This window comes from Crocuta crocuta, unplaced genomic scaffold, assembly GCF_008692635.1.
Source record: "Crocuta crocuta isolate KB4526 unplaced genomic scaffold, BGI_CrCroc_1.0 scaffold299, whole genome shotgun sequence".
Classification (NCBI taxonomy): domain Eukaryota; kingdom Metazoa; phylum Chordata; class Mammalia; order Carnivora; family Hyaenidae; genus Crocuta; species Crocuta crocuta.
In genome coordinates, this window is record NW_027532747.1 from 11019714 (window position 1) to 11033379 (window position 13666).

At 45.9% G+C, this 13666-nt stretch overlaps 1 protein-coding gene across 4 annotated transcripts in view; it reads left to right on the forward strand.

Moving 5' to 3' along the window:
* The window catches only part of TTC7B (tetratricopeptide repeat domain 7B), a 252850-nt gene that overhangs the window by 114130 nt on the left and 125054 nt on the right, over positions 1-13666 (forward strand). For all 4 annotated transcript variants that reach the window (XM_077780871.1, XM_077780872.1, XM_077780874.1 and 1 more), the window contains exons 7-8: positions 5101-5164; positions 9200-9337. In XM_077780871.1, the coding sequence (XP_077636997.1) occupies positions 5101-5164; positions 9200-9337 (202 nt within the window). The remainder of the gene's footprint in view (positions 1-5100; positions 5165-9199; positions 9338-13666) is intronic.

Here is a 13666-nt window from a genome sequence, read left to right on the forward strand (position 1 = left end):
CTTTTTCTTTTTTTTTTTTTTTTTTTATCTCTATTCACTAATTCATTAATTTCCACACCGATCCTTATTCCTTCCTTCAGTCATCACCATCAGTTTTTAGCTTTCTAGTTTTGTGTGTTCCCAGGGATATTCCTGGTTTATTAGTACAGAGAGAAAGCCTATTGGGATTATACTTGTGTCGGAGCTTCCTAATCACCAGGACTATCTGTTCAGTCAACCCTGTGGCAAAAAGGACATTACCACCCATTCAGTTGTGGTAGTTGGGAGGTGAGAAAGGTAATCCACAGATAATGATTAAACCCCATCTTAGCCTGTAGTCCCAAGCACTTCCCCCTTCTCAGTCTCTCATGGGAAATATGAGCACAGAGCAGACCTTAGGAGGCACAGAGCCTTCTAGCTCCAGCACATCATAAGAGCCCTTCAGAATAGTTGGTTATAATGGAAAAGTGAGTTCTGTCAGAAAACTCCACTTCTTGTCCCTGTGGCCGGGATGTGAGGTGGAAACAGGATGCTCATTCTCTCCTCATCTTGAATTTTGAAAGGAAAGCAGATGTTGACAATCCTAGATACAAAAGAGGGGAGGGATCACATGCTATCAGCCTTTTTACTTCCTTCTAGGTCTTTCCAAGTGGAATTTTTTTTTTCTTTGCTTATTTATTTTTTAAGTGAGCTTTGTACTGACACATGACACACACTGAGAGAAATAAACCAGAATTATAAAACTTGATGACTTTTTACCAAGTCCCCTACCCAAGGGAAACCATCCTGAGTTCTGTTCCAATTAGTAGTTTGGCCCATTTTTTAAAAATTTATCTAAGTGGAATAATATATGAAGAACTCATGTGTTTAACTTCTTCTGTCTAACATTATGTTTGAGAGATTCACCCATATTTTTACTGCAGTTAGAGTCTGTTTTCATTATTGCATAGTATTCCATAGATACTCTAATATATTGATCCATTCTGCTCGTGATGGTGTTGGAGTTCTCAGTTGGGGCTGGTTCCATCTCAGCGAGGTCCTGGCCCTAAGAGGTGAACTATTATCTTCTCCGAAAAGATTCCCCAGTTGCCGTATCTAAGTGTCCTTTCTAAGCAAATTCTATCACATTAGCGCCTTTATTTTTCGTCACAGCACTTAAACTATCTGATCATTTTCGTTCATGTATTCATCTGACTCTTCCTTCTAGAATGTGCTCCAACAAACATTCTCACACATGCTCCTTAGTGCACACACATCAGGGGTATTGTATTCCTCCTTGTAAATAACACTTGAGGTGGCTTAGATCGTTAAATGCATATCCAACTTCGTGATTTATGCAAAGTAAGGGAGGAGATTAAAAACTACTTTTGTGCCAGAAAGTGGTTGATGAAAACATTTATTGAAAGCTGGGAACTAGATGTTGTGCTGAACTCCTTTGCAGGCCCAGGAGGAGAGCGTGACTACCACGGAGTTCTAAGTATAGGTCTGAACCTCCCAGAGCCAGTGCACAGGGTTTCGGTAAAGATGAGGACACTGTTTAAAATGTGAAGGTGGGGGGTTTGAAGGGTCAGGAAAACCACCTGATGGCAGAACTGATGCCATGTGAACAACCCCTGTGCCCTGGGTCCTGCCCAGTGCTCACCCCTAGTATACACGGCCCACCTTCCAGTCATGGTGGAGGGTCTGGCTTCTCACCAGGAATGCAGAAGGCCTCATGCAAGGGCCATATCTTTGTGGGACTCACCCAGTCCCCTCCAGAGCATAGCTTAGTGGCCTTGATCCCAATGAAGGACTCTTCTTTCTTTGTCACGAAGGGATGTTGACCTGTATGGAATTGTGTGCTTGGTTAATCCTCACATTAAGCTAGCTGATCCCTCACAACCAACAGGTACTCTTAATGGTTAATTATTCTTCCTTGGAATCCTTGTCCTTTCACACAAACCTGGAACTGATGTATTTTCTGTCTCAGCATGTTTAACAGTGTGACTTGGGGATGGGGTGGAGCCACAGACTTTGATTCTTCACCTCTTCTCCACTGGCTCTGGTTCAGACTGTATTTGTCTGGGAATTGCCTAGTAGTATCACAACCAGGCAAGGCATAGTCAAAATAAAAGGCACCATTGCTGGGCCTTAGAGTCATTACTTACACATAACTTTCCTGTGGGTTGGAGGTGCTCAGGGCTTTCTTTATACCCAAATAGAGTCTGCTCTGACTCCCAGATGGTGCCATTGACTTCCAGACATCCAGTTGTCATTAGTTGTGTAATGGCTAAAGATGACAGAAAGATGAACTGCAGTTGGATAAAATTGGATTGATTTCTTTGGTATGATGGTTCCTACCACATACAGTGACATTTTTCACCTATCTGGGAAAATTTTAAGAAATGGCTGTTACCTGGGAGCCTTGGCAAGGTCATGATCACTATTTGTAAGTGAAGATTCTTGCCCTTATTCCTTTTGTGTCGAGTCAGACAGTGAGTTGGTAAATTTCATCCAAAGTAAGAAAATGAGCAGCTTGCCTGAAGGTCAGCCTATGAATTAGTAACGTGGCTGGGCTTTCAGTGCAGCCCTTCCGTCTTACCCAGCAGCGCTGTGCTTCCACCCCCTGCGCTGGCCACCAGTCTGTCCCCTAGGAGCTTATCCTCACTGTCCACAGGCCCTGTTTTCTTCCTATTCCTTAATCCTGCACCCTGCTCCTCAGTCAATGTCCTCAGCCACTGTCCTAGAGCACCAGTTTTCCCACTCTACAAGGCTGAGAACCGGCCACCCGGGCTCTCCCTTGAGGCTCTTGATCCCTGCCAGGAGATTGTCACAAAAGGCAGAGGAGACTGTCACAATTTCGACATCTACCCTGGGCTCCACATCTGCTTCAACAGAGAAGAGGGGAGGAATGGCCAGAAATGGGTCTGGAGAATCCATAAGTATTGGAAGGGGCTCATTCTGGAATATAGTTTTTCAACATGTCCCTTAAGACTACCCTTCCTCCTCCTCTCACCCCCCACACCCATCTCCCCTGCCTTGAAGGGAAAGGTAGCGGAAGTAGAATTAGAATCAGTTAATGTGTTACTTGTTAGCAGCTCTGGTAAAAATAACACAACTTAGCATTTAAGCGGGCTGGATGGCTCAAATGGAATTTGGGGATTATCCATGGACTCAATTGGCTGGTGTTAAGTCACAATTAGCATGGGCTCTCTCTTCTTTTCAATTAGTCAGGACAATGCAGAACTGGCTAGCCATGGGAAAAAAAAAAGGTTAATGTTACTGCTTAATTTGTAAGGTCCCAGTTGTATGTAAGCTCGAGCCAGGATATCAGGAAATAATTGCTGGGTGGACACACACACACGGGAACACTCTCTGTTCAAAGCGTGTAGGCTCTATTTCTTTTTTTTTAATTAATTTTTTAAACGTTTATTTATTTTTGAGAGAGGGAGAGACAGAGTGTGAGCTGGGGAGGGGTAGAGAGAGGGAGACACAGAATCTGAAGCAGGCTCCAGGCTCTGAGCTAGCTGTCAGCACAGAGCCTGACACAGGGCTCGAACCCACAAACCAGGAGATCATGACCTGAGCCAAAGCCAGACACTTAACCAGCTGAGCCACCCAGGTGCCCCAATAGGCTCTATTTCTGAATTTAAGGGGAAAGAAGCGTTCCATCTTTGAAAAACCCAGCTCACTTCAAGCTTCCTCTTTTAGAAAGTTCACTGCAAATCCCAGAATCTTCCTCATCATTTACAGGCCAGCCTTTCATAAAAGCTTAGCCCACAAGAGCAATGGGAACCATCCACAGATGATTTCCTTACCTCTAGGGACGTCACAGTTGTAAAAAGAGAACCAGGCCCTACGCTTTTTCTCTCTTGGTCCTTTGTTGCTGTACAAAAGTTGCCAGCACTTCAGAGAGAACAAGGATTTATAATGATGAGGAGGATATTTTCCCTGCCATTTTGGGGGGGAATCATCCCATCTCTTAAATTAAATGATTGTGATGTTATTATTGAGAAGATTTATTCTGTTTTAACCATCTCCAAAATGTCCAAGAGGGGTTTTTGTTGTTGTTGTTTTTTAACCAAGTTCATTTTTATTGCACTCTTCTTCCTTTCCGTGAAAAAGAGTCGAGTTTGGCTCAATTGGTGATAACAATTTCAGTTCTACTCAAAGGATTCTAGAGCTTTTAGAACAGAGGGAAAAAATGTGAACAGTCTTGAAAAATGCTCAAAGCACAAGGCTATAGGCTATAAAGAATGGAGGTTGGGGGTATGTTTGGGGTTTTTTGTTCTCTAATCTTGAGTAACATTGAGCTTAAAAGCTTTTTCTTTTAATCCAAGATGTTATAGCTCAGCCAACTTCCATAAAATAGATTAATAAGACAGCTAGCTCTTGCATGTCACCCCATAATAGAACATGTGTGTTTAATTAAGGTGGCTCGCCAAATTCTCACAGTATTCTAGAAATGATTCAAACTCTAAAATTGCTTCCAATCTCTTATTTCATCTAAAAGATCGGGGCGCCTGGATGGCTCAGTCGGTTGAGCATCCGACTTCGGCTCAGGTCATGATCTCCTGGTTCATGGGTTTGAGCCCTGCATTGAGCTCTGTGCTGACATCTAGCTCAGAGCCTGGAGCCTGTTTCAGATTCTGTGTCTCCCTCTCTCTCTGACCCTCCCTTGCTCACACTGTCTCTCTTTCTCTCACAGAAATTATAAATAAATAAATAAATAAATAAATAAAGGACAATATAAGATACAGCCGTTAGCAAGGAAAACTAAGAAGAGACCTTAGTGAAATGCCTGCCATCTATACCCTCATAATGGGTTGAGAAGAGAGCTTTATCACTGACGTAATGTCGGTTTGTAGCAATCTAAATTTCTGCCTCTATAATGGGCATATATGTTTTTATGTATATGGTTTTTACAGCTTTACTTCACTGCTGGCTGCTATTAAAATGCATAGTTAAAATGTATAAATTCCATAGATTACCATAGAAATAAGCAAATTAATTCGAGTGTCCAGATGATACGGTATTTTTTTGTGGATTCTATATAAACAATCTAAAGGCTTTTAATAATCAGTTCTGTTCATTGTATTATTTTGAAATTACCATATATAAAATTTGATTTTCTTTGCACAGCATTTTTTGTCCTCAAGAAAATACTGAGGAAGCCCTCTTACTACTGCTGATTAGTGAGTCGATGGTAAGTAGACTGTGTTCTCACACTTTTCTTTCCCCTGTTCCTATAGTCCTGTTTTTGATGGGAGAAGGGTACTTTCTAGAAGGGATACCTGGGTGGGGGAACAAATAACAAGGGTGTGAAAAGAGGGATATTTCTTAATTCTTGGAATGGTTAGAAACGTCCCTCGTAGGTTAATGTCAGCCTGGAGCGTGGGGCTTCTCTTCCTCGGGTTCATTTATTTGCCCACTGGGTATTGATGGAACACTAGCACAATTGTATGTCAGAAAACTACAGCTAAAAGGACCATCAAAGTTACCCTAAAAAGGAAAGGAAGCCCCCAGTGGTAACCTTTTCAAGCCTTCTCAACTTGCCTGGGTGGGGAGGGAGAGTTTAGGGATAAATCACTTGTGGTGTATACAAACCTATGGGTTTTGTTTTTTTTTAATGTATTATTTATTTTTGAGAGAGAAAGAGACAGAACACAAGTGGGGGAGGGACAGAGAGAGAGAGGGAGACACAGAATCCGAAGCAGGCTCTGCCCTGTCAGCACAGAGCCTAATGCAGGGCTTGAACTCATGAACCATGAGGTCATTGACCTGAGCTGAAGTCGGACACTCAACCGACTAAGCCACCCAGGCGCCTCGAACCTCTGGTTTTTATAGCAGGAGCCTGATGGCGCAGACTCAGCCCCTTGGACAGGTCTCCCGCCTGCACCCCAGGCACCGCGGAGTCCCTGGCCGGGAGAGCTCGCTCCTGTTACCTGGCTCTGCTGCTGTGCGGGAGTTTTTGCCAGGCCATCAGATTCCTTTGAAATGTTTTTGTAATGTCTGGCCAGGATATCAAAGTTTACATCTAGAATTTCATTACTCACCATTTATTGGGTTTCTACTCTGCGTATCACTAGGCACAACCACCTGGCCTGAAACTCTGAGAAGCAATCTGTGTTAGAATAGTTAGTACGTTGGCACCTAAATGGTGTGTGCTGAGCACCCGAGTAGAGTGGCGAGGCTCCTGGAACTTGGAAGGACCTAGATGTCCTCGCCCCCATCCACTCCTTCTGCAGATGAGGACCAGAGCAGTCAAAATGGGTGCGTCCTGCAGTGGTTAGTTGCTCTTTCCAGATTAGGTGGCTCCCTCTCGTATCTCCCACCTCACCAGGCAGCCAGGTGGAGACGGTGGAGGAAAAGGAATTGAAACTGAGGCAAGAGAAGGTAGCTTCCTTCTTCCCCGAGTGTGCGGTTTGAATGGAGGCATGAAATGCACTCAGCCTAAGAAGATTTAGAAATGGAGCACGAGAAGAATGGCCATCTGCCGAGTGAAGGAGGCTCGGGAGAGGCTGGGATCAGTCAGGGAGGCTAACCTCCGTGCCTTAATTTCAAGCTTTGGGTTTCCTTGTTCTGTGAAATGGCCCAGAGATGTTTACCAGAGCAAGACTGCTTGAGTTACCACTGCTTTTTATTTGGAACCTCTTTGACGTCATTGGCCTTACTTCCTCTGAAGGAAACAGGTCGCCCCCTTGACTCATCTTTCCTGGACTGTCAGCTGGTAACTTAGAACGGTGTCATTTACATTCTCTACTCTGCCTTGGCATGGTCAGGGAAGGCATACATGTGAACAGGCTGGAACTCTGTGGCATTCGGTAACTTTTTCGAATGAGCCAGTCTCTCTGCGCTTCATCAGCAGTTCTTTGGTAGGGGGCAGTCTCACATTGGCCTCCCAGCTCTCAGGCCTCCTTCTAAGCTGGGCTCTCCACCACCTGGCGGTTAGTTTCCTTTGGGCGGACTTGGTGACATTGTAAAAGTTCTGAAAGAGTGGTGACCACACATTTAGATTTCTTGCATGGTTCTCTGATTGAAAATATGGTGTTCTGTGGTCAGATGGTGCATTCCAGCTTAGAATTTGGAAAACAAAGGCACATCTCTTAAATGCCTGCCCTAAGTGGAGACATCTTGGGAATGATGTCTCCAACTTTCCTGCTCCTTAATTGAAACGATAGAAAATAATAATACTCAAAATTGAGATCCCTTTGAGACAGTTAGATTTGGCTCTGTGGTATTGAATTTCTGCAAACTCTCTTCAGCAGATGGTGAAGTCCAATGACCTCATCAGTAAATATGAAGGGCTGGGTTTCCAACCAAAATGACTGTGTCCTCCCTGTATGTAAATCATTCCATAATTATGTAGGTAGAAGTCTCAGTTAAGTTGCCTTTGGAGGCCTTTTTTCATGTTCCTTGACTTCTTGATTTTTCAGTTTTTAGACAGAAAATTCATGTGCTCACTTTCAGGACCAGTTGAGAATTGCTGTGTGTTTTTGGTCTGAGAAAATTGTATTTTTTCGTTGGTTCTGACTTTAACTTAGTCTCTCTGCCTGCTATAAAGTGTCTGGAATTGTACTGCTTTCTCACCTCAGGTCAAATTACGTTTCCCCAGGAGAAAGGGGTCATCAGACCCACATTTGCACAGCTACCACCGACACGATATACTGCGGTATTTATTATTTGTTGGTCTGTTTGAGGTTTTAATCAAAAGACGTCGATAAATTTTCTCTAAGAATTAAAAACAAAAACAAAAACAGTGTGCTTGGCATAACTTAAAAATCTCTCCTAAGTAGGATTTTGTTTTGTTTTGCTTTGTTTTGTTCTCCTCCAGGCATTGGGCTTAAGATGGAACATCTATGGCAAGTAAATAAAATGAGACCCTTTACCGCAGGCCCTATTTTCCCCAGAGCCTCTTTTCTTGGCTCAAAGGCACTCCTAACCAGAAAACCCTAGAATGAAATCTTCAAAAGCAGGCTTGTATCCATAAGAGATGACTCACTTTGTAGGAAGTGGCCTGTCTTACATATTCTTATTTGTCTTTGACATTAAAGAGCAAGGAGTTTTCGAGTGAGTAAGTACTGATGGGTGGCTGAAAGTGAATGTCTTGGACTCACACACACAGAGAAGGCATTTTGTCTCATTAGTGAGAGAGGTGTGTGCGCAACCATTCCAAATGTGAGGCAGGGAGACGGCCATCGGCCTGCCTGAACAAGCGACCCCGGTGTCTTGTGCACCCCTTCGCGGGAATAAACCAATGGGCCCCTTCTGTCCTCTTAGGGATGGAGAGATCTGGAGACTTCTGTTAATTAGCAGGGGGGACCAAGACAGGCAAAATCTAACTTAGCTGATCCTGAGCTCCCTATTAGGGAGAAAGGGAAAATGGTTAGAGTAGGTGGCGTCCCTAATATGTGGGATGTGTCTGGAGAATCTGTAGAGAAATTAAATTTCAAAAGTAATGAGAACAAGTTATTGTAAAGAGCATTTGATTTCTAGATAGATGGGACTAATAAGCTTGAATGTGCCTGCAGTATTTCTGTGCCAAGCGGCAGCGATGGGCAATAGGCAGGGTGATCTCTCGAGTCCTCAGCAATATCTTTTAAGACAAAAATCTATTTGCTTCTTGCTTTCTCTGATACAGCTGTTTTGTGCTTCCCTCAACAAGATTGCATTAGTCTTTGTAGTCTGTTCCGGTGAAGGAGCCATATAGGGATTTGAATGTTGCTTTAGTGACAGAGGAAAAGTACCACGCATCTCTGCAGGACAGACAGAATGTAATGGCACCATTGGATGATGGAAACGTGGGGCTGGGGATCCCCCCACTCTTTAATGTAGAGCAGAAGCAGGGCCAGCAGGCGAGGCACAGCAGGGCTGCCCCTGGTGGGTCATTCTGCTGCCCCAGCGCACTGGCCGTGGGCCCAGGCCTGGGAGAACCCACCCTGCTTCCCATCAGCTCCCAGAGCTTCCTGCAGATGCCTGCCGACAGGTCCCAAGCATGCTCCAGCACCATACCTCCGGGCCTTCATGTGCCGATAACACCCTGTACCATGTGCTTCAGGTGCTCTGGGGAATTTGAATAAACAACCTAAGGTGACAAGCCCCGTGCTCCTTCTTTCCCCTTTCTCCAGGCCCCTGGCAAGCTGTTCGGGGCAGGAGGGCCAAGATGGCTTCTCTACACAAAACACCGGCTGTGTGCGTGGCCTGGCTCACCATCTGCTTCTCTCTTCTGTGTGGTTCTCAGGCCAACCGGGACGCTGTGCTGAGCCGGATCCCCGAGCACAAGAGTGACCGCCTCATCAGCCTGCAGAGCGCATCTGTGGTCTACGATTTACTGACCATTGCCCTTGGAAGGAGGGGCCAGTATGAGATGCTGTCAGAGGTATAGTGCTGGAGTCTGATACTTTCGGGTGGGGAGCGGTGCCACCAGAAAAAGCCTGGGGAGGGGCTGTGGGACCTGGTCCTGACCCCTGTGTCGCTGGCAGCCACGTGACCGTGAGCCCATCACTCAACTCTGCCGCATGGGAATTGGGCTAAATGATTAGCTCACAGAATCCGCTGGTGGTGCCTTCCTACCTCGGTCCACAGACTCACTGGCTGTGCATTTGCATGTGATGAAAGGCAAGCGTTTTCTCTTTCAGGGCAATTTCTCCCATAACCCAAAACCTCCTGTCCACAATACTAATGTCTTTATGAAGGTTTTACCTTCTTTAAAGCATTGGCGCGTAACTCCTGGGGGAAGGTATTGTCAGGTGAGCTGGTAGAGGCATTCGTGTAAATAAACAGTCTCCGTTTAGAGATTTTGGCTTGATCAGAGGAGACTCCAGTTGATTACAGATCCTGGGTGAAGTACTGTCATTTTGTTCCTTCAGCTTCTAAAAACTATTTGGGATGGAGGCTTGACTATTTTACAATTTCGGAAGAAGCTAGTTAATCTTGGGCCGCGGTCATGCATTATTGAGTTGCTGCCCAGACTACCAAATTCCACCACGGTAAGGGCTAAATCAGTAACACGATCGTTTTGTCCTGTCTTTGTGGAGTAAGAAGAAAGAAAGAAAAGAAAGAAAACAGCTCATTTTGTTAAAATGGACGTTTCCATGTTATTTATCTTTTTCTTTCTAAATTTATACACATTGCAACAGCCTCCAGGCGTGAGGACAGGGAATGAAATACAGTAACAGATTGGCTGAAATCAGATAAGCACCCGGCTCACCCTCTCGCCGGTGCTTTGCCACATTAGGCAGGAGCCTTGGAGAACAGATGAGCCTGCGTGGCTCGGGTCTTTTTTTAGGCTTCGGTTTGGTGACTATACAGGGCAATGGTTAGTCAGTCTTCAAAAAAAGCCCCTCACAGCCCGGAGCTCAGTGTGGCCAGATGTTCCCGTCGCACACGGTATGCGCCCCTGGGGACTATGCCCAAATTCTTTGCCACCCTGGGGGCTTTGATTTCCATGGCCCCTCTCCTCCTGGCTGGCTCAGTTCCTATCTGCCGGGACAGTGCCATGCGGCTCACAGTCGAGTTCTTTTAAGGTGAACGTTTCTCCTCTAGACGAGCCACTAAAGGACCTCTCTGAGTCCGAGGGTGGTTGCGGTCCGCGTGTCTACTTTTGTCCCATCATGTGGCACTGTGGCCTTGCCTCGGCTTGAAATGTGCCAGTGTCAGAAACAGGTGTGAGGAGCTGGAGGTGGCTGGCTGGATGGCCCCTGCCCACGGGCTTCTCGGCATGCCATGAATGACTCTGGGGGGACGGCTGTCACCTTAGCAGCGTTCCTCTGCAAGCCTGGCATGTGCCTCCTCCCAGCCCGGAATACTGGGACCTTGTTTTCACTCCGATGACTTTCATCTTGGGGTCACATGTGGCTTCCATCTTGTGCTGATGACCTGATGCCCGAGTCACTAGGTAGTCTGGTTGCCGCAGCTCTTGCAATTCAGAATTTCACTCCAGTGGTGACATTTAGAGCGATGGGGACAGTGTCAGAGGTTGCCTCGTAGGTGAGGGAGCCCAAGGGTGGGTGAAAGGGAAATTTACCACCATTACATTCCTTGGAGGCCTTTGGATTTTATACCGTATCTGTGTTTTATCTATTAAAAATATAAATCAGGGGCGCCTGGGTGGCTCAGTGGGTTGAGCATCTGACCGTTGATTTTGGCTCAGGTCATGATCTCGTGGTTCGTGAGATGGAGGCCTGCGCCAGTCTCGTGCTGCGCCTGGAGCCTGCTTGGGACTCTCCCCCCCCCCCCNTCTCAAATAAATAAAAATTAAAACTTTAAAAACTATATATAAATCAAGTGATAAGATATATAAAATGGAGGACATTCATCTCTTTAGTATATGTGCTGCCGCAGCGAGCACAGGCATTCATTTCTTTAACACTGGTATATGCAGTCCCCTGTTCTGAGCCAGGGGCTGTGATGAAGGCCGGGACACAGCCATGCGCAAGGCGTGCCTGCCCGCGAGTGGCTCCCAGCCTTGGGGGAGGCAGCCAAGCAGCAGGCAGCTGCCTTCTGGTGTGGCTGATGCTGGGGAGGCAGCTCCCTGCAGGGTCCGCTTCCAGCAGCAAAGCATTCGAATAGGTGGAGCTTCCCCCCAGCAAATATTTGATGAGCCTGTCGTCTCATAGCTTTTAGCTGAAACAGGAGGTATCGTAGGAAAAAGGTGAAAGCTCCCGGTAAATGGAGGCGGTGGCTTCTAGGTGCTCAGTTGGGGAAGGTCCGCCCTCGGCTGGGCAGGGACCCTCTCTCCTCTGCCCCCAGGCTTCCTTGGAGTGTCCTGCTTCCTTCATTTACTGGGATTTTCTTTTTCTTTCTTCCTTCCTTCCTTCCTTTCTTTCTTTCCTCTTTCTTTCTTTCCTTCCTTCTTTCTTTGTTTCTTTCTTTCTCCCTCTCTGTCTCCTCCCTCCCCCCTCCCTCTTTCTTTCTTTTCCTTCTTTCTTTCTTTCTTTCTTTCTTTCTTTTTCTTTCTTTCTTTCTTTCTTTCTTTCTTTCTTTCTTTCTTTCTTTCTTTCTTTTTCTTTGTTTTTTTGTTTGTTTCCTTTCTCTCTCTCTCTCTCTTTCTTTCTTCTTATCTGCCCTTTCATTTTATTAGGGGTTTAGGTTAAAAGGCTAACTGGACTGTCTTTTAATTGAGGTAAATTCATGTAACATAAACTTAACCATTTTAAAGTGTACGATTCAGTGGTGTTCAGGACATGGTGCAGGCATCCCCTCTATCAAATTCCAAAACATTTTCCTAAAAGGAAACCTCATGCCCGAGAAGCACTTGTCCCCCATTCCCTGCCCACCCCCCCGTCCCTGCCAACTACTAATCTGCTTTCTGACTCTATGGATTTACCTATCTTGGGTATTTCCCATAAACAGAATCATGTAGCAAGTGACTTTCTGAGTCTGGCTTCTCTCACTTAGCACAATGTTTTCACTGTCGCCCATGCTGCAGCCTGTATCAGTACTTCTTTCCTTTTTATGGCTGAATAACATTCCATCATGTAGACATACCACAATCTGTTCATGTGTTCATCTGTTGATGGGTGATTCGTGCTGGTGTGGGGGTAGCTGCATTTTCAACTTCCCATACTACTTCTTTGGGCCCTATGAGTGGGAGTGGTTGTCGTTGCCCTCATTCCACGTGGTAGAATAGTATATCTGTCTTCACCTCCTGCATTGTCACCAAGGTGACCCAAGACACAGGAGTGGCCTGCCACCCTTTGAATCAGAAACATGTGATGACTCTTCCCGTCCCTCCTTCTTTTTTCTTTCTTTTGTTTTGTTTTCCTTTTCCTCTCATAACAAAACTGACATCATTGGTTATCATTTTTGCAATATGCAGCACCTTACAGTCTCCTTGAAAATCAAACTGTACGGGCAAATATGGAAAAGGAGGTAAGTGACTCAGCCCCGCCCTCCTGAGACAGCGGACTACCCATTGACGTTGTAGAGATCTTTTCACGTACCTCTTTATGAATAAATGTGTGTACATTTATGTAAGTTTCAAGGAATGAGATGGTATTATATGTGTTTGCTGTAGATATTCTCACTAATTTTTTTGCCCCTCCATTGGCTCCCCACCCCGTCTTTGTCTTCTCAGCCCCCAAACCCGGGGCAGCAACCTAGTGTGGCCCAGGCCCAGGCCCTCAGGTCCAAGAGCTCGGGTTTGGGTTCTGCCCAACTTCTCGGTTGTGTGGTCCTGGCAAGTCATTGACCTCGTATGCCTTGGTTTGTCCTTCTGTAAAACGGGGCTAATAATCATACCTCTCTCAGGTGATTGTGAGGCTTATTTGCCAAACCTCATACAATACTTAGAACAGAGCCCAGACCTGGAGCTTATCACACGGCCTTGTGTGCTTCTGCACTGTTCCCACCACCGTATGCTCGGGAGTTGCCCGGCACAGGGGAAGCAACAAAGTGTATGGAGAAAGGTCTTTTGGCTTCCAGAAACTAGTTAGGGAGATCAACTAGACACAAAAGGACACTGATTGGAGAAGACTGGTTAGCTCGAGGCACGCTTCTCACGGGGGGACACACCAGGCGGGCTGCCTCAGCGTTTGGGGGGATGGGCAGTGCAACAGGAGGAACGGCTGGTGCCTGAATGGACTCTTCAAGGACTGCTAGTAATTAAAGTCTCCGAGCAGAGAGACACCTTCATCCTCAAGACCGACAGGGTGCGAGGACATGAGGCCGGAGGACGCTGGAGACAAGGACTCGCTGTCCTGGAGGA